At 36.4% G+C, this 22,017-nt stretch overlaps 2 protein-coding genes across 3 annotated transcripts; one reads left to right on the top strand and one right to left on the bottom strand.

Annotated features, from left to right (window-relative positions):
• Window positions 1-2: 2 nt before the first annotated feature.
• On the bottom strand, window positions 3-5,866 carry LOC113501358 (lariat debranching enzyme). Of its 2 annotated transcripts, XM_026882493.1 has the most exons (6): window positions 5,648-5,866; window positions 2,936-3,119; window positions 2,599-2,765; window positions 2,181-2,406; window positions 1,387-1,713; window positions 4-1,302 (listed from the first exon to the last, which is right to left on the bottom strand). In XM_026882493.1, the coding sequence occupies exons 2-6, from the start codon at window positions 2,977-2,979 to the stop codon at window positions 714-716; spliced, it is 1,353 nt and encodes a 450-aa protein (XP_026738294.1). In that variant the 5' UTR covers window positions 2,980-3,119; window positions 5,648-5,866; the 3' UTR covers window positions 4-713. The 2 variants fall into 2 exon arrangements, with proteins under 2 accessions (XP_026738293.1, XP_026738294.1); XM_026882492.1 differs by lacking the exon at window positions 5,648-5,866 and having other exon boundaries at window positions 3-1,302; window positions 2,936-4,636.
• Window positions 5,867-5,949: 83 nt separating this feature from the next.
• LOC113501360 (transcription factor SOX-9-like) lies at window positions 5,950-20,801 on the top strand. Its single transcript, XM_026882494.1, has 3 exons — window positions 5,950-6,453; window positions 16,851-16,997; window positions 19,741-20,801. Exons 1-3 carry the CDS (start codon window positions 6,341-6,343, stop codon window positions 20,135-20,137), a joined length of 657 nt encoding a protein of 218 aa, XP_026738295.1. The 5' UTR covers window positions 5,950-6,340; the 3' UTR covers window positions 20,138-20,801.
• Window positions 20,802-22,017: the final 1,216 nt, after the last annotated feature.

Below are 22,017 nucleotides of genomic sequence, written 5' to 3'. Positions count from 1 at the left end.
ATTTGTTTTTTATTACACATCACTCTTCTTTCATATAAAAAATAAACATATTTGGGTATGAATAGAAGACTAAATAAAGGTCATTCAATCACACATACCCATGTCATTCAAAGGTATAATCTGCAATTAATACTTGCAAAAATTACTGGAATAGTCCTATACCGGTAGAGAAACATATGATTAAAATTTCAGTTGTAACAATGGTTAAATTAAATTTAGAACTGGAGATTAATCAGGATATAACAATTCATAGCTAAAAAAATATATTACGCATTTTATTTTTTAAGTTTCTTGAGGTAAGTATTTTATTACTACCCCTACACTGATCTGTTGAGCAATGTAATTTGTTATGAGACCTTAGGTAAAAGGATGTAGATTGAACAATTTCAAATTGCAAATGGTTTTTTCTCAACATCTTACTCTTATAGATTTACCTAACATTGCACTCCCAATATTACCATTATTTAAAGCAATTTCGGTTACTTTCAATAATTCTACAGTCTATTTATTACCTACATCTGAGTAATATTCTAACTTCTACAGTTGCTTAGCTTAGTGCATTAGAAATTGTTTCTATTCATTAGAGCATAAAATTTCTCATAATTTCCAAATCTATGACACCAAACTGTGCACATTATTCTACATTTAAATTTCATTTACATTTTTGAGTTATAAAATTCTGCTTATCAATATAGCAAAATAGAAATTTAATATTATTCATAAGACTTTCTGAAAAGCAATTTACTACATTTTGGACTATCAGAATCTAATAATGAACTAGTTTCAGTGCTGTTACTTTCATCACATTCTGGAGTATTATATATTGATAAATTGCGTCTTTTGAAAGTTTTCTTTGGACCACCAGACATTGGTGTTTTACATTCGAAGGTACTTTCTAAACTGTCTGACACAGGTGTAGTCCCTGGTGAAAAAATTTTTGGAGCAACTTCACTTGCACTAGGTGTAACTGGCTCTGGGAGTTGTAATGACATTTTCAGTGGTTTCTGGGGTGTTTGCACAACTTGAGCCGGTGTGGGCTCTTCCCAGATTGAACCATTATCACATGGTTCTTTCATTATGCGGCCTGATCTGGCCATAAGTACTTGCACTGGATCATCAATACCCAATTTCTCACACAAACTTACTGTTTGTGGATTTAGTATTGGCACTGTTGGTGCAACCTTTTGCATGTTGGGATCATGAATAGCAGCTGTTCTTACAAAACTATCTCCTCTAATTATGACACTTCCAAGTACTTCAACTATTTTTGCCTTCTCATGCTCTGTTGGTGTAAAATCATACCTAGAACACAAAACAACAATGTAAGAATGTAAATCATAGTCACATAAATTTGGAATACTGAGTATTAGAATAATAATGACTTGCCTCTCATTTCCACCAGGGCCAGGTAAATGTATGTTAACATTTTTCACAGTTAACAAATGGTTGGTATTTTTCAGTATAGCCAGCCATTCTTCATCATACTTCAAGCACATATCGCCATCAAATTCGGAGGAGATATTCAGAATTTGTAAATGTTTCCGCTTAGGTAAACATTTGTCCAATGCCAAAAACTTTGTCTCTCCATTGTCATGTCCAATAAGAGCTGCGTATTGGCAATGCAGATGTGCTGCAAACCAATAGTCTGGCTTCAGAGTGTGAAGTAGTTTCATTGCTGGTACACTGCCTAACTGGTTAGATTCTATATCTTCCCTAAAATTATTATCTTTTTATAAACAAGCATTTTCAAAAAATGATGCAATGTATTATGCATTAAATATGAATGTATTTGTAGAAAAAAAACTTAGACTTATTGGTAGTATAAAAGCTACAAAATACAAATTAATAAAAAAATTATTTATTTTAGTCAAACCATATTTGTATACCTTCCAAGGTGAAACATAGTGCAACTAAAATGTAATTTTCCACCAAGTGTACCACCTATGTTTAACAAATAAATAAATTTGATTTTCGTTGTAATGCTTGCTGAAAAACTTTCACACATGTTGATAAACATGTCCATAACACAAGTGCATTAGCAACTTACTTTGGGTTCAGAACAATGTATGTGATGTTTTCTGCATTTTTTTTTATTATTATTTATTTATTTAAGTAGTAATAGTGTGGACTATATGCATGCAATATTTTCATTGTAAACAAAGTAATATTATTTAAATTACCTTAAAAATGGTTTATACTTCAACAAAAGGTTTGTATCACCATAATCAGTGATACCTCTTGGCCAGTCATGGGACAGCATAACATGAACTTTATCTTTCAGTTGACTTAATCTAAAAACATCAATAGATCTGATGTGATACACTGTCCTCATTGAACATTGTGAATAAGGAAGACATTCCCAGTGGCCTTGCAGATAATCTTGACCTTTATAAATTCCTGACAGGCCTGGAAACAAATAACAGTTATTATTAACTTGAGGCAGGTTAACAGTAGTAACATTATTGTAAATGAAATGTTTTATATACATATGGATATTAAACTTATGAAGTAAAATATTTTGACAACAATTTATGTTTTTCTGAATATTAGTGATTGTTACAAAGGTAGGTAGATTAAAAAATATGTTTTAAAACTAACCTCCAATTCTCAGATTGCCAAACTTGACAACACCAGCTCTACCTAAATAATAAATATTGGGTGCCACCCAACCTCCATAGGGAAGCTCTTGTAAATAATTAGATGCTTCATGATTACCTCCTATAAATATTGTCAGTATGGGGGCTTTTCTTTCGCCACTATAATACCTGAAATTATAAAACTTTACTTAATTTGTTGCAAAGTGTACCTTCAAAACATTGTTGTTTTCACATGAATTTGATTTTAAATATGATGCGTAAATAAATAAGAGACTTCAATGTTCACTATTTATAGAGTTATTTGTCAGTGCTTGTAATAATAATATTGGCATACTTACTTGTAAAATGAACACATGTGTTGGTACTTGTCCGGTACGGCCATAGCCTTTAGGTCTTCATGATTACGAACCGATTGGAAGTCTCCACAGCATATTAACAAGTCAACTTTAAACCCTTCTCTTGCTTGTATGGTTTCTATACATTCGTATATTTTATCAAGCTCACCATGAGCGCATCCTTCAACTGCAATTTTCATTTTCTTATAGACTAATACAGTCTTGTAGAATTACTCTAATATAGTCTAATGTATATAAACAGCCTTAGTATTTAAGTGTATTCGTCGTAATTATGTGCAGTATTAAGAATTAATATTTGTTTGTAAATTAATTAAATCTCCGACCAAACTTTAGAGTTAAAATCGGCGTCATCTGTCAGATGTCAGACAATTGAGACAATATGTCAAACGCCGGCCGGAAACTACTACAGATTATAAATGGTGTACAACCAACTTGGCCTTTCCATTCCGCAATTTTTGTGCTGACTCCAATGAATTAAGGGTTTCACTTGTTAATAATCAAAAGTATAAGTAAAATATGACCCATTCGCGTTAAAGGTTCAAAAATTGTTTCTTCATTCATTGAACTTCATTTAATAAGGCAGATTACCTGGAACGCTATGATATTTTTTGATAATATTAATTTACTTAAATACCAGATTTGTTTCTTTTTCCTGTGACATCATATTTTTGCGTTCACTACATTCCTATCGAGTTTGCCTTTATGGTGCTTTCTAAATTGCCTAACATTTTTCTTTACTTTTTCGGCATACGGGTATCTATCGATGTTAGGCAGGTTTTGTCTATCATCTTCTGGGTTTGCTTGCATAGACGGTTATAAATGTATTACGGTTACAATTACATATTGCCTTTTTTAATTCTCGTAACCAAATAGCAAAACGTTTTGAAACAACCCTTTGATAATACTTGTACCATTAAACAGGTTAACGCTGTTACCATACCATAAAATATATGGACCTATGTATAAAGTGCAACTTCTATTTTACATTAAATTAAAAAGTTAGGTAACTGCTTAGTTTAGGTGCCATAAAAATGTAGGTAATTTACCCCATTCTAATTCTCATATTGCTAAGGTCATAGTTATAATGGTTATGTATTGTCAGCGACCTAGTGTCACTAGAATACCTATTATTTTTCAAGTAAGAATACCAAGTACATAATTACTTACCTATTTAACATACCTATTTCCCTTGCGCATTATGCAATTATAGGTATTTAACTCGCTTAGGTTTCAAAAAGTGTTTCTAAGGAACATACCGCCTTCTTCATTAACTTAGCCAGAGGAAGTTGTGACCAGACTAGTGCGAAAAGTTAATTAAGCGTAAAATTCTAAGTACCTATATGAAGAAAACCTACAACAATTTACAGAAGGTACCTACCTAATGAACTAAAATCATTTGAAATTTTCTAGTAAATATTTCAAGAAATCCCTTTCAGGCGTAGCGTTAAACAGTTTATTTTTTAGTCATTCGGTATCAAGTATCGCCAAGACGAGCCAAGCGAAGCGCAGGGCACCTACCTTTTCCCGAAGCGCTTCGTCGTTTTTTTGAACCCTCATAACATGGGTTTGGATTATGCTAGATCAAGAAAATTTTCGGGATATATTGTCAATAGCGGACTTATTGAACATATAAAGTTTTAATTACAAAGCTTTTATACTTTAGATTTAATTTATATCTAAAAAACGCTGGTTTCGTCACTGACTCACTGATGATCATCAAAATTCTTAGGGTATTTCATAATGCTATTCCTAATCCTAAAAAGCTGAAATTTTGTATGTAATCTAGTATTAGCACAAAAACAACAAAAAAAATATAAAACTTGTAACTTTCATCCCCCAAGCCCTTAAACTAGGGGATGGGAGTTTGTATGAGACGTGTAATTTTCAATTTTGACGCTAGAGGTCTAATCTGATCTAAAACTTATTATGAGAGTGGGCTATAAAAAAGGCGCCTCTGATGTGCAAGAAATACACCCCAAAAAAAAGCAGAAAAAAATTGTTACAAACAAATTACAAAGAGAAATGAAATCCCACCAAAAACATTTTCATGTAAAATGTTGCCAAGACGAACCCATATGACTCGCACTGTCAAAAAGTTATCAGATCTCATGTAGAGCCAAGCTTCTAACACTACACGCCCTAACTCTACAAGGCCTAACTTCACAAACTCAAAACCTTAGTCAAAATATGTGGCTTGGCCATTTGTGGTGGGATTAGATATTCCTATTTGGTGTAATACCCCAAACTAAATGGTGGATATTTTTTTTCTTACAATACATGGATATCAATAGATTTTGATTAAACATAATTTAGCATTAAACACAGGCATGCTAACTTGACCCACGATAGTGTAAGTAGAGTCCATGTACCTTGACAACTCAATTAGCGGTTCCATCGCGTGAAGTGGGTACAAAAATTAGATCGCGATAATTGCTACGAAGTGGAAGGCACAATAATAAGCAACTAATTGCATGTTTTAGTAGACCGTCGATCATGGAACTTGGTGTAACACCTTCGTATCGACCTGACCGTAGAAACCAGTAACTTGTCTACTACAAAAGTTAATGAAAGAGTTTGTGGACCACATAACATCTAAGACATTGGGCAATTAGAAGGAGATTTAAGATGAGTTATAAAGACAGTGTTACAGACATGTGTGTGTATTAGTTGTATATGTATTGAACGTGAACTTACATCACGGGTCGGCAGTTTCTCCACTGAGCACGTAGATAAAGACCCGAGCGCTATGACGTCAGAGTGGCCGGCAGAGCGAACCAATGGCGAGGGGCGAGGCGGCGCTACAGTGCGCGTGCGCCGCCCACTCCCGCCGCTGAAGGGAAAACTCGGAAAAATTGTTTCCTCTTTAAAGTAATTTGTTCGCAGGAGTTTCATTTAATTTTACTTTTATGTATTTTGTTATTATACGTGGTAAGTACATATATGAATCTGTTATATAAGACTATGATAATTTAATAGTAAAATCATATTGTTAATATTAATTGGGTATTTTACATTCATTTGCATATTTTAATTTGGTTTCAATTAAATTCTCGAGAAAGTGTTGTTAAATTTTCGCGGGTCAATAAAAGAAAATCTTAAAATGGGAATCATCAAATTGGCAGGAATTTTACTACATTTCAACTTTGTTTACATTATAAGCAATAACATAATGAGTAATCGATAAGTAAACAAATATAAGTCGGACGTATCAGCGGCCGGCGCGCGCGCCCCTTCTGTCAAACATTTTTATAGTTATGCGCAGAGCATAAGGAACTCTTTATAGTCTATGCGCGCGAGTCGGCCGCACGCGCGTTCATCTTGCGACGTTTAAAAAAATTGTTCGCGGTATTCGATTATTTGAATTAAGTACTGAAGTTTGTGGTAACAATGAGTTGGGAGCATGATCGTGACCGACCCTGCGACAAACTTGAAATCAATGAAGCTGTAGGAAAATTACTGGAGACCTTTAACTACGACAGTATAGTCCCGCAGCCACCGAGGTGAGTAATTGTTTACAGTTTATTGTTTTATGCTCACAGTACTTTTTCGTTTTAATTTAGGGTTAGTAAATTATGTGCAAATCGTTTGGTTAAAAGCTGCAATATTTCTAAAATAAACTGCTACGCCAACTAGGCACTTTGCTACGCAGTAACGTGGGTATAAAATAATATTCACTGCAGTGACGTGTTTTATAGAAGAAATGTAATTATTTTGATTAGGTATAATAATTAACTTGAAAGATGTTCTATTCGATTTATTTCAATTCTACGTTTCTATAAGAATAAAATGTATCTTTTAAAAATAAAATTAAGAATGGTAGCTTTTAACTTGAATTTAACAAGGAGAAAGGTGGCAATTTTTAGAAATTAATGTATCTCAGGATCCTTATTACGGGAAATAATAACTAATTAAATTACTAAATTTGGCCCAAGAATAAATAATAAATAAAACAAACGGGGTGAGCTAAATAAAACCGTTTTTCCGTTTCCGAAAGGAATGTTAAACTGAAAACTGTACTGTTTACGGCTACGTAAGCATATTGTAGAGCGGATCTTCGTCGCCTGTAAAACCTTACCAACAAAGTACTTCAATATTTGGTATTTATATACTTTATAAGCAGTTCAAGACTAAACAAGAGCCGACTGTTATTTGGATAAAAGTGTTTTTAAGCACAATGTTGATAGTATTCGCATTTTTACTTGGTTGAAATATGTATTTGTTTTCATGAGTAAATAAATTGTTTCAAATTATTTCTGGGTGTTAGTATTTGGAATACAATTTTATAGTACTAATACTTATGCATCACGAAATTGGTACGAGAAAGGGGAGGCCTATGCCCATCAGTGGGAGGATAAAGGCTGTGGATGATGATGATAATGATGAAACGTCAAAATTATTTTTTGAAATCGCAGGCTTGATAATAATAATATGTAGCAGTAGCTCTTGGTTCTATACAACATGTTTGACAGACACCGCTTACATTTGCATAAATAACTTTCTTCAGTCCGAAAAAACAAACTGATAACTACAAAACCCGGCAAGTGCGAGTCCGATTCGCGACTACAAAGTATTTTGCAACGCAAAATATTAAATTTATTTTTAGTATTATAAGTATTTGTTCCTATAGCGGCAGCAAAATACAACATTTTTGAAAATTTCAACTGTTTGACTTATTAAATAAAATTAAATAACAGGAGTTATATTGGTCAGGTAACTGGGTTGAGAAGGTTAGAAAGGCAGCCGCTTCTTGTAACTATTGGAACTTGCTTCAGCCAAGCAGGCTGGAAGCCGTTTCCAACATAGTTAGGCTAGGCTGAGAATATGAGCTATCCCAATTCATGGGGTACAGAGAGTTTGTCCCAGTAATATTGTAAAGTTTTGGACACAAGTCTAAAAAATTCAATCACTTATTACCTATTTAAAGCCAGATCAGCTAAAGTCACTTTTATGTCCGTAGAGGGCTAAAAACTTGTGTTTTAAAAATTAAAGTTGTTTATTGTTATAGATTATTTTGATGCACTTAATTTGGTAGTATGTCAGGAAGAAATCATAAAGTAGAGTTTAGCAGAGCACAGTAGAGCTTTTACTAAATACGTACTTAGTATAGAAAACATGTTAGGAGCTGAGATCGCATCGCAAAAATTATCCTAAAATTCAACGTTTCTCAGCCTAAAGCTTTAGAAAAATGCCAGAATAGACATTTCCAGACTTCTGTGTTACCTAAGGGTAGGTAAACCACAGTTGTTAGGAAAGGTTGGCTCTACTTGTTGGTAGCTCCACTAAAATGGGTTGAATCGTACCAATTTTTAAGCCAGAACCGGAGGGGCATGTTAAAACTATGCACCTACTTTCATAGATAATCTAAGAACCACAAAGAACTACAACAAAAAAATGCCATGTCATGCCTCATTCGAGAAATGAATATCAGGTTTTTGAAACAAAGTTTTGACGGCAGGTACATATGCTCCGGAGTAAAACTGATTGAATAAAACCGTTTCATTTTACAAATAATAAATTTAAACTGAAGTAACAGATACTGTTCGCATATACCTATTAGATGTAGTTGTAACGACAATAAATAATAAAAGCACAATTAATTCGCTGTAAACGCCCATTTGTTTATCAAGAGTTATTTATTGCTGAAGTGACCCCGTACACATGAATTATTCCGTAATTAGTTATACTTAAATACCTAAATAAGATAGAGTAATCTAGCTGGCGGTGACCCGGGGTCAGATGGGCGGTGTACATGAAATGCTACTCGATTACCGCCTCTAATTGAATAGGCACTATATTATCTCCTTGTTTATTAATTTCCTATCAGCCGCGTGACTGCGTCGGCTTCTTGTATCGGCGCCTTTTCGGGACTTCTATACAATTCTACTAACCAAACTGTTGTAAGATTTCTAAAGGCTTACATTTATTAATTATTTAAGTACTCAAATATTTCGCAAGTTTCGTATTACATATATGGTGCGCTTTCATTTCGGAATTCCAATAAGCGTTTTTATTACTCAGAGCCAAGTCTTGTGATTAGAATATTTATCCAAACTAAGTACAAGTTAGTAGTATCTATTATCTATATACTTACCGGATTTAATCTCATTTGACATAAAAATATATCACCTAAACTTATTTCCCAAAGTGAATTTATGATGGAAACATTAGAACAAAAGTCTTCAATAAAAATCGTGACTTGAATAAAGTTCATATTCTAAAGAGCTTTCCTTATTTATATTGGTTCATCGATTTTTTTGGGCGACATTCTGTCTGTGACAAACACTCTATTGATTGAGGCTTCGTGTTGTAGTTGTTTCTGGAAAGCACCTTTGAGACGTACTTTTTTTACTACTTCTACTTTTTTCATTTTTGAACTATTATTCGTATGCCCAGTTCCTCAAAAGATAGGTCTCAAATCAGTTGGATCAAAACCAATTTGATTCTCATACCTTTGTCTTATAACTACTGAATTTTGATTATCTTTCGCCGCGCGGAGTTTCGTCTGAGTGACAATATTTGTTGTGTTCCCTTCCTGCCGAGTACCGATTTATTTCCGCATGGCGTGGCGATAATACGCCTGCGCAAACATTCTCACTATAGCTATGGGGAGCTTATCTTTGTCGCTACAAGCCGTCGGCGGCGACAGGGAGTCCCCGAACCTCCGAGGAAACCTTGTTGTTACCGAACACCAATGTTATGGGAATCTTACCAATTGAAATAGGAATATTTGTTAAAAAGTTTTCAAGGGTCGGTTCCGTTATTATACTTTACAGCAACTTATTAAAACTATTAAAAGCTTCTCTGAGGTTACTAAATCTAAAAAAAAAAAAAATCTTTTATCTTTTTAAGTCAAACGGAAATTGCAGAACCTATTGGTTTCGCTTACACTAGTTATTGTAATTATTGTCTTATTTCAATTCTGAAAAGATATTTTTACTGTAAATAAAATATATTTTTCATATTGAAAAATCTTGATAGGGTTAATGCAAAGCTGTCTACCTTAATAAACAGATCCATCAATAAAATTTCTAGACTAACACATCAGTTGTTTTAAAAATTAGTGAGTTCAAAGCTCACAGCTCCGCATCAGATTAAGATTTCCTCGCCTGCGTTGATCTCACCGGTGCGAGCAAACATCCCGTGGGTTTGCGCAGTGATTGTAGCCTGCTGTGTAAGTGGGGGCGCAAACACGTACAGTCGCACACAGGTGCCGCTCGCCAGGAACCCCGCAACCCCCTGTTTGTACAGCCACAGCAAGGAGGCCGTGCATCGCGGCCACTTTGCGCCCTCTTGCACTTGTTACATCTTGACATTTGAACTTATAATCAAACTTTTTGGAGTTGTCGGCGTCGTACAGGATAAGACGTTTATTACTTTCTGTACTCAGAAGCAATTAGAATGTCGGCTAGATAAAACCCAGTTGGGACGTTGGAATTACATGGCAACACTAATGTTGAAAAACATATCTTCTGTATTCCCATATTATACGAGAACTTATCATTACGAATTTATGCTAACCTAAAGCTCATAAAAAAGTTGTTTATTGTAATTGCATAACTTTTACTAAAACTTACTCAAAGATGATGCATTTCTGTTGAAAATAATCAACGGGACGACACTTTATTATTCACAAATTATAGCAAAGACTGTAGTGGAAACTTATAACTTATAAAATAATAAACTTGCATTCACCGGATTACAAGTGCATAGTCCTAGGTACCTACTACTAAGCAAATAAAGCGGTTTAGAATGAGTTCATCGCGTCAAGTGTTCCGGGAGCTGCCGTCCGGACCGGGATAGTTTCAAATATTGACAGAGTGTAATCTGGCCGGCACCGTGTGTATGGTTAGCGTGGCTCCGGTAATGTGCGCGGTTAGCACCGACCGAAGCCCGGCCACCGGTTCATTACCGCGCGCATATGATGTACTCCACACCACTCGCTAAACGTTATTCGCGATACCTTCTACGCAACGTTTGCCTTCTCAATTTGACGAAGTTATGTGAATAGAACCTACTTGCAATCAGCGCACATGACGCGTATAATGCTCATAAATATGTAATACCAAAACTGAGATGTTACGGCTGACTTCCAAATAAGAGCACAAAGAAACGATGTGATATGTCTGATCCAAAATCTTTATGAGTACTACATTAAAATACGTAGCACTGAGGATTGGGGTTCCAATTATAACGACACTACCTTATTAATAGCAATACCACTTGTTCCGTGTTTCGGAAGGCACGTTAAATTGTGGGTCCCAGCTGTTATTCCTACATCTTTGACAGTCGTTACAGGTAGTCAGAAGCTTGAAAAAGTCTAACCAAGGGGTATCGTGTTGCCCAGGTAACTGGGTTAAGGAGGTCAGATAGGCAGTCGCTCCTTGTAAAACACTGGTGCTTAGCTGAAACCGGTTGGACTGGTAGCCGACCCCAACATAGTTGGGAAAAGGCTAGGCCAATGATGAAAACATGATCTGCTAAACCTACCGAGTACCTTGACTACTTACCGCGAAGCTTGGCTGACACCTAAAGCTCAATCATATAGAATTATCTTTGATAGCCAAGACAACAATAAAAGGCATTTCCCTGCCAATGTAACGTAGTTGAGCTACTAGAACTTACTTATTGATATCAGGCCGAGTGGACGTTATCAGTGTTTTGTGGACACAGATGTGTGTTGCCAGTTCCCATGCATCTTGTCACCCTTCGATGGCTGGCCGGTAATTGATCGCCCTAATGTAAGTCAAGGACTTTGAAATGTTTTGATATTGTCAGCTGTAGTTTTGACTTTTGTCAAGACTCCAGCTTTAAAGTCCATAAGATACGCCTCAGGAGCATTCGCCATAACCAGAAAATTGTTACTATTTCAATTCTGACGAAGTTCACAACTTAAAAATGAATAAAAACCAAATCCCTTTTTTTACGACTTCTGCACTAAGGAATTTAATTCTTTTAATAGTAGCTTTCGTGAGAATGTAGTCGTTGCATCGTATAATAGTAACTTTAATCCTTCGCAGGGTTTCAACAAAACACAACAAGGCACCCAGAATTGTCCTACGATGGGATCGATCTCATGAATGACACTTCAGACACTTTGGCGTAATGACCTCAACCACTCGGCTATCTTTTTTGTCCTGACAATCAGAGAAATAAATAAAAACTCTTTATTTTATTTGTTCCTCTATTCAAAGCTGAATTACCAAAACTAATTAAAAACGGTATAATTGACAATGTTTATAAAGGCAAAAGATAGAATCTTGCCACTTCCGGGACGCGAGGGCCAATCGGATCGGATTCGCGGAACCAGAGCTGCTTATCATCTATAAATAGGGCGCATCTGTAGGTAGACACGCCCTGTCTCTATTTAGTTTGCACTAACTATGTAAACGTATTATAATGAGTACCGATTTACACCAAGTACAAGCACAACTTTTACGCTTTCCTATATTAATTTAGATGAATGTTTTGCCTTTATCTTTGAAATTTAATTAGTAGTTAAAGCAGTAAGGTTTCATATAGTTATGGTTGCATGTTGGTACTCTGAACGTATTGGGGCATGAGAATGCGGAAATCAATATCATATGCCACTTAACTATTACTTGAAAGGTGATCACTTTAGCACGTATCCGAAAACATCAAAGTAAATGATGATAACCATGTTTACCAAGGAATGCTGATAATAATATTAGATAGGCACCCTATAACTGCCAGAAGTATCTAAGTAGTAAGTACTTAACAGTTTGCATTTCCCAGACCTAGAACCCCTCACCCTTCATCGGAATTCAATGTAGAGCATGATAATTCCGTAAAACCCCAGTGTTTACCAAGCAATTCTGTGAGAAAATGTCCCCTAATCAATCAAACAATTTGAATTCCTTCACACAGTATTGATAGTACGCGACACCCCTATTCAAAACGATATGAATTTTCTCAGGGATGGGAGCAGGTGCCCATTATCTAATCACTCGGTAATTATTCGTTTAGGTGCAGATAAAAACCAGTCGAGTGGTAGAATAATGTTGAAAATCATGTTTCGGCTACCGTAGCGTTTTACAGCGCCATTAATTGTTTTATGGCAGTTGTTACATCGACTGTAAAGATAACTGCGGTCGGGGGATGTTTATAAAGATTCAAGATCGACTGTCTGGGGGACTATTTTAGTGTCGTTTTTAATGTAAACATTTAGGCATGGTTCGACGTAGCTCGGTTCGGAATGTTCTTGAAAATGTTCATTTTATTTTTTAAATTATTGTTCTGTTGGATGCAGAATGAAGTTGCAGATGAAATTACAAAAAGTATTAAACATATAGATCAGTCTCTGCTTAATAAGCAAGAATCAAAAAGTATGAGTACAAGAGTAATTCAAAAGCATAAAGTAATAGATAAATGACACTGAACTTATTTCATCAAATATCAGAGTCATAAAAACTTTTCTCCTTTCTGAATTAAGATCAACATACTTAAGTACATTGTTTTCGTCGAATAACTTACAATAACTTAACTGCAAAACATCATACATGGACAAGAAAGCAATTTCAGTCAGTTTCCGTCGCAGCTATTGAACGAAAGTAGTTTACAGATTAAATGTAAGTCTGGCAACTGGAAAGCTGCAACAAATGAACTGTCCAATGCATGTTCCGTTCGCAAATTTATGTGTAATAACATACTAATACCTAAGTATGACGGGCGGTTGCGACGGCGCAACACTGAAAAGCAGAAATAGCGTGGGCGGGCTCGTCACAGATGACAGCTATCTGCTCTGTTTATGACTTCCTCAGCCAATGGCCTCAAAGTGCACGTAACCTGCCTCGCTAGGCAAAACGTCACAGTACTAAAGCGAAAGTTTAAAAATAAAAAAACTTGTATAATGTAAAGGGCTATGGAAGAGTGAGAAAATTTGGAAGAAAACGTTGCGTTCCATGTAAAGTCCTGAATCGGTTCCAGTTTGTGTGTGCTATATAATCATAGCTCTGTTTGGTTTAGTTCTTCTAAATTTAACAGCTGTTGGTGTCGAATTATGTACCTATCTATTTAACACTTGATTAAAACTTACTCTAGCCAATATTATTGCTCAAGGATTGTTTGTTGTCCTTTTTGCCCCAAAGCACCTTATTCAAAGCTCTATATTTCCAAATGTTTTAGTTAACACTGTAAGCTGCTCTTATTATACTAGCACAAACTTTAGTTTTGGTCAGTAATAACAATAGAACAGTATATACTAGTATTACCTTAACCAATGTAACCATATCTTTGTTTTGACACATCAATCACTGTAAATGCGCGGCCTCCACCGTTTCGGTCGCTGAGCTTTTCTAAACAATAGCTAATAACACCTAAGCAACACTAAGCATGCCTAAGCATAAAAATAACGATGTTACCATACTTGCTATCGGCCCAAATTTTACACGTGCCACAGGAGCGACTTACGAGCGATGGTCGAACGCACTTTAGTAGTTACAATGAAGTACGAAATATAACCTTATTGGTTTGGCACAGAGTTGATCTTGAAGTCAATGTTTTACCAGTCGTTTAAAGCTAAGTACTAGATATTGTAAACATTCGTGCTTTCCATTAGTATAACAGTATTCATGCCATCTTAGTTGTGTGATAAAGTTTGGGTAGTGTGCTGAAGTTGCAAAAAAATTGATCTCAAACTATTTATTAACGATAAGTGTATACTTAGATAATTTATAATTAAAAAACTAACTTTCTCGGCTCAGCGACCCGAAGTGAGTCTTGGCCTCCGAAACGAGAACTCTCCATTCTGTGCGGCCCTCCGCTGTATCCTGCCAATTGTTGGCATGGATTTCACGTAGGTCCGCTTCCACCATATCCCGCCAGCGGTACCTGGAGCGACCAACAGGTCTGCGTCCTGTTGGTTTATAATGAAGTACATATTATTTGACGACAGCCGCATAACTGAAATTACCTTGTATTGTATAGTCGGCAACTGATCATGAATTATGTGCGGTCAAAATATGCTGAAAAAATATTTGTAGACCCTTTATAAATATACTTTGGTTTAAGCGTACCTAACTAGTCTAACCATCCACCCATATCCTAATTTAATATTAGACATATTTCAAATTTGTAAAACAATCATGAACTCGGCTCTTTCTAAATAACGCTAACATTAACACAAACACAAAAGAGACCGTCTGGGCCGAAACAAAAACATACTTAACTAAGATTGGGTAATGATATAATAACCACGTGCCCTTATACCCAAGGCACTTGTAGATACGCACGTAATACTTACGGCACTTTATAATATATAATATACATATACAGATGTATGAGCGACGGGTTCACTGTGAAATCTGGCTGTAAATCATTGTGCGCACGAGTATAAAACTTTTTGTGACTGTGACACGACGTTCTATTAGGTTTAAAAATAAAAACTTTAACGGCGCAATAGTTTATGTCTATTAATTCCAATGCTATTGAAATTTGAATGGCTTTAACGCAGGTTTGAAGAACAAAACCTATATACAACATAATACCTACCTGCTCAGAGGATTGTCGCTTCTAAAATTGTAATCAGAATGCCTTGAAAAATAAAAACTGTAATTTTAATTTTAAAAGCTCTCACTAATCCATTAGTTTGTATACTCTTTTGTCAATTTTACTTTTTTTGCAACTCGAATACTTTCGAACTACATCCATTGAAAAAACTCAAGACGACACGCGTCGTGTTTATTCCGCCATTAATTGTTACAGCAGTTTGTACATCAAGTATAGATTAATTCCTAACATTTATGATCACGAGGGTTCCATATAAATCACAAGCACCACTTTAAGTACATGATGTTACTTGTAGCAATTAAAGCAGGAGCATCTACTATCTGTAATTGTCAGGAGCTGCGATGTTACTAACCAGATGGCGAGGACGCGCGGTGGGTCCTGTCGCAGCAAAAACTAGTACTCAAACTGTTACACAAAAAGGAAGCAACCATTTGTATACGTCTCACTTCACTCCGTCTTTTGTGTATCCTTTAATTATTGTCAAATATTCTCCTTATTCATTAAGCATAATTCTTATAAGGTACCTTTGAGATTGCATAAAAGTCTTTTCATATTTTTTGGTAATTATTGAATAGTGGTGACTATTAAATATTGAGAAAGCTCCGAGTACAGAAATGTCAAAAACTATTCATCCACTCATTTTTCGGTTTAGAATGAGTGTAATAAAAATGTTTAACATTATAAGAACTGGTTCTGAGTAATAAACAAGGAAACCGCTGAAGTTCGCCGAAGCGGGAGGTGATTATTTCTCCTCATATTACTTCCCGAGAGTAATCCGTTAGAAATCGATCGACTTTTAGTGGCGTGTCAGTGTTTGAAGAAAAAAACATAATTTATTGTCAGCATTCAGATCGCAAGGAAACCCGAACGGAGCATTAGAAAATAAAAAAGTAATAAAATAAGAGATGTTTACGAGCGTAAAATGACGTGAGTCGTGAGGCCGCGCCACTTTGGCTGTTTACAAATGTTCGTTGCGCGGGCGCAGGCACTGTTTACTGCGCGGTACATAAAGGGTAAATCGTAATTTATTTTCTTTATAGTCCTTCGTCGTCGACGCTTGATGGTTTTGGTTACCTAGTAATTATCGCGCGCGCGCCGAAAGCTAAACCAATTTGAGTAGCGCTCAGCCGCGCCCTCTCAAGTGCGCATTTCAGATTGTTTATGTCAATATGGAGTTTTGTTTCAATAGGAGTTTAAGTTTAAGTTCTTTAACAACTTAAACACACGAACGGACGTTATTTGTTTATAACAGAATTTGGAGAATACAGATTGATCCCTATCATTATTTTTTTAGAAATTTTCATGATACAAAAATAGGAACCTATTAGCAGTTTTCTCTTTCCGCAATATCTAACTTGTAATGTTGTTTCAGGGGTGGAGGGTGTATGCGTCGCACGCATGTGAAGAGGCCTATGAACGCATTCATGGTATTCGCACAAGCGATGCGCAGGCGCCTCTCTGAACAACAGCCGGCGCTACACAACGCAGAACTTAGCAAGTCCCTTGGAACTATGTGGAAGTAAGTTAATCGAACCCTAAATACCTAGCGATCATTTTAAATTCTTTATCAAGCGATTTATTTGTTTAAAAGAGATATAATTTTGACACAGTCTCTACATAGAATCTAGTATTTTCGATTTCACCTCTTTTATCCAAACCCTTCGATGGATACAATATTGAAAATGGGCGTAAAATTGTGCGAGATCATTGTGAAGTGTAACAGCATAACAGTGTAAGTGATGCGTTAAATATAAGTCTCCTGTATGTAGTGAACTCTAGGCAGGCTGGACTTTCATGCTGGCATACTAGGATGTGTTTGTACAAGTCATCATCGTTGCAAACAAAAATACCAACATCAGAATAGAGGACTTTAAAGGCCTACTGTCCATTTCAGAGTAGAGTAAGAATAGCTTAAATATAAAATAATAGTAATTTTAAGAGTAGAGACAGAATCACTTTTTATCTAAGGTTTTTGTAAGCTTGTCAGCTTATCTCATTGTAACATTAAATTCTGTCGTTGTATAAACTTATAAAATAATGTTATGTGAATAAACGAATAATTTCACTTTGTAATTAACAGTTACCCAAATTCAAGGTTCAATTATTAAAACGCTTTAAAGTATACCACTCGACTATTTGCTACATTCCTCATTTAAACTAAGGTAGATGAATGTACAGTGTAGAGGTATTTTGGCCGACGGGCCGCGGTCGTTGCGCGTGCGCCGTGCGGCATCCAACAGTGCGGCGTGCATCGATTGTTTACTCATTAAAATGCTATCGCCGCTAACTGACGCGATAACATCTCTAACTGTTCCGGGCTTACCGCTCAGTCAAATAGAAAATTGAGAAACGAATTCGCACCAAGATCTATCTGTTGTAGGTCGTAAGCACATTCTTCATATTTTGTAGATAATAAGACAGGTAATTAAACAGGGAGACGATCGACTAGCAGTAGAGGCTCATCATCATTGTAATACTCTCACAAAACTTATGTAGAGCGAAACTAACTATAGTATAAAACAAAAATGTATTGTTTTGATAGATTATGAACATTAAAATTTATTATTCATTTAATATTCTTGCATATGTAGCTTCTATTTGAATACTTGTTCAGGTTACCCATATGTTATACGCCTGCTTAAAAATATTTGATTATGGTCAAGCTAAACAAAGCAGCGTAAGGTTGTTCACGGATCCATCTGTCATTGTGAATTCTTCGAACTAAATACAATATTAGAACATTTGGAATAAGCACTAAGTGCTCAACGCTCGTAAAAGCAAGTTGTCGTAGGCCACCCGCGCACTAGGTGGCAGGCGCACGCGTCCGAGCTGTGACGCGAGATGACGGGAACCACTCCACCTTTGAGTATGAATTGGTCAAAGACATCATATACTCTAGAGAATAGAATGTCTTTGGAATTGGTACGAGAGCGCAACTTAAAGGGCGACCAGTGGCCGTGCACGGAGGTTCTTGCTAAATCTTTGGTCAAAAGCTCAAATTCGCATAAAACCTCAAATTTTCAATCGTCATGAAAGTTGTAACAATTGTTTTGAAAAAAATAAGTGTATTTGTACTCTTTTCAATTTCAATCTGAATATATAATTTGTAACGCAGTTAGTCACAATAGTCACGAACTGATACTTATATCTATTTTACAACTTGTTGTTAATCTTGGTTAGTATTTAATTGTTGCCTAATAAATAAAACTTAAATAAAATGAGTGATAGATCCGACGCGACGCGACTTTGCGAACGCTGCGCTGCCGCGCTGTAGCTGATACGTGCACATCACTCTTTGTCGTGTTCATACTGTAAGAAACCGAGCAAACCCTCGAATCATCAAAGAAAACAGTCGGTGAAGCGAGCTTGATTGCTTTGTTGTGATTGGTGGACTCTCTTACACTGTCATCACGATCGCTGCTCGATTCCATCTCGATCAAGTAGATAAGCAAGGTCAAAGGTCAAAAAAGCGCTAGATTAACCGAAGATGTAATCCAATTGATTGTCAGTCGCAAATATAAAGGCATACGAAAAACTGGAAATCGCATTCCATAGTCCGTTTTTTGCTCCAACTGTTGTCGATTTACCTAATAATACACTTAATGTGCGTAAGCTCAGTAAGCTGTAAGAAACATGTAAAGCGAAAGGGAAAAAACTTTTCCCGTAGCCAAAGACAAGTTTCAAAAGGTTTTTAAGAAAATAAATCAATATATCCGTTTCAACACATTATTTACAAAAAAAACGATAACTTTCAGATATAAAATGTTATTTAATAAATATCTATTTATTTATCATATTTATAAGGATTTTTCTAGTAAGATGATCAAGTTAAGTGATTAACATTGAGCAGCCTCTCGCTAGAGTGATTGACGGCGGCGTCTGGTGATAGCCGCGGTGTTCCTATCGCAACAGTACTCGAAACTTGCCACTCACGTATAAAAACCTGCCAAGTGCGTGTCAGATCACACATAAACTGTTCTGTATGTAGTACAAAAACATAACGGTTTTCGAAGACATTCACAAATCTTAGAAATAGATTTGTTAAAGTTTAAGTTAAGGATTGTTCTTTGCGTAGACCCTACGTCTCCACACATCATAACTAAAGTTTCTTTTTACATACAACATACCACTTACATTCATCCAACCTACTAGCTTACACCCATTAAAAGTTTTTAATAGATTTATGTATTTACAACTTTTGTAATAGTTTAGTATTTACTACACCTGCCTAATAAAATTATAATATTGTCCTTCTTTAACAGACGGTTGACTGAAGAGGAAAAGAAGCCCTTCATCACAGAAGCTGATAAACTGAGATCGCAACACAAAAAGGAATATCCCAACTACAAGTACCAGCCGCGGCGGCGCAAGCCCCAGCCGACGACAGCGGTGAGGCCGAAGCGCGAGCCTTCCCCGGACAGGGGACAGATCGACTTCGCGGGCATGCCGGATATCTCGCCCGCGCTGCTGGCGGACGGGCCGCCCGACAACTCGGAGCTGGAGCAGTACCTGCCGGGGCCCGACTACCACGAGCTGCAGCCGCGGCAGCCCGCCCTCATCCCCGCGTACTACGCGCCCCCGCCCCTCAGCGCGCAGCTCCCCTCTCACCACCCCTCACACACCTCGTGTCCTGTCTGGCAACACTACACACATCCCTAGAAACACTTCCAATCCAGTCATCATGGGCTCATGCCTCGAGGCGTTCTCAATGACGTTTTAGCAGTTAAGTTTTATCAAAGATCAAAATACTTTATCGTCGGCTCATATTTTTTATAACTTGTAAAAAATAAAAATAGGTCACACAGCAGTTGTAAATATAATTGGGTAGACATGTTTAGTGCTATGCGAAACGACGCGCACGTGCGTTTAATTTGTGTAAGCTGAATAAATATTTAATAGGTTAAAAGTTTTTGTAAATTATTATTATTTTTTACTTTTATCGATAGTTGATTATGGTACTTGTGACAACTTACTTGCGCGGTATTTAATAATGGATAGGCGTACAGACTTTAAGTAAAACTGCTTTTCAACAAAAGGCCTCAATTCTAAATTCCTTTCAACAACCAGACCTCACTTAGGTAGAGCAGAATATGTAGGGAGGAGACTACGCATCGTAGAGCGGCCTCACTCTTCTACAATTGCCTACTTTATTCTTGAGGCTAGCTTATTATTGACAGAAAACGTATGAAACCTAAGTATGTAAATGCTTACTACAATAATTAAATTGGAAGTAGCGTCTATTAAAAATAACTTCGATTAAGTACTTAGAATACTTTAACCTTAATTCCACGAAGTTTCTTTGTAAGTTTCAGGCAAAATATTTCTACCTATCTGGGGGCACGGACGTGCCCCCACCAAGTCGAGCTTTTAAATTTACACGAAGCATCGTGTAAATTCCTAAAAATCTTACTTTTATAATGTTTAGTTGGGTGTAAAGCAAAATTCCTCAATTTCCAAAGCTTATAAGTTTAATTAAGTTACGTGTTAGTGAAATAGTGACAATTGTAATATCGAATAAGTTATTGTTGTGATTAAATAGTTTTAGTACTTAGCGGTAATGTTGTTTAATAAATATATTTTTTTACGTTCTACGCTAAAATGGGTTTTTCTGAATTAATTCCTTATCTACTCAAAGTTCTTCTTTCAAATATGTTTTGTGATCAAATAGGCTCATACGATGAAAGAAATAAAAAAAAAATCGTAAGTCTACTAACTGCGACGGTCTTAAGGGTAAGCTCATAGCTTAGTTAATTTCTGTATCTGTTTCTCCTTAATTATCTAGTCCTCCATGTAAACTAGGGTTTTTTAATACACCGTAGTTAACGCATTAGGCTTTCAGTAATATGAGGCAATGGCCAATGATCATGGTCTATCATGTTTTACTTAGTCGTTAATTACTACCCACACAAACAACATTTTTTATCAAAATTAAATCTTTAACTATCCATTACGAATTGCATGTCATCATGAAATGAAAAATTGTGCAATAAGTTAGTTGGACCCAAAAGAACAAAAAAATACTTTATATTAATCGTATGCGTGGTGAGTATTTCTGAGAACTGGTGGTCGAGTACCTACAGTAATGGTCGGCTGATGCGAGAGATAGCTGCGACCCCAACCCGCGCCGCCGCCGTCGCGCGCTTCCGGCGTGCGCCTGCGCAGCCCGGGTCGCGCCCGCCCAGCGCACAACGCCGCTCTTGTTCTACCCCTATCTTATCACTCTCGCATTTTTCGCGACCGACACTAATGAGGCCAATAAACATATCGGCAAATTATGTAATTATGATGCTTTAAGTAATTTATGATATATACATCATCTCTGCCAGAGTTTATGATGTTACCGACTGTCGATAACCTTGGAGTCCTCGATCCACATGCAACCGTTAGGTTGTGCGACCTGCACGTAGTCGGTTTAAAAGCTTTTTGCTATATTTCTAACGTATTAAGTTCAGCGTAGACTCAGTGATCAAACATGCTGTCGGTAGGCCATACTCCATAGACTTTGATAGTGATTAACATTGTTAATTTATCATCGCGTG

The sequence above is a fragment of the Trichoplusia ni genome, chromosome 15 (genome assembly GCF_003590095.1).
Source record: "Trichoplusia ni isolate ovarian cell line Hi5 chromosome 15, tn1, whole genome shotgun sequence".
Lineage (NCBI taxonomy): Eukaryota > Metazoa > Arthropoda > Insecta > Lepidoptera > Noctuidae > Trichoplusia > Trichoplusia ni.
This window is presented reverse-complemented; position numbering and strand designations above follow the sequence as displayed.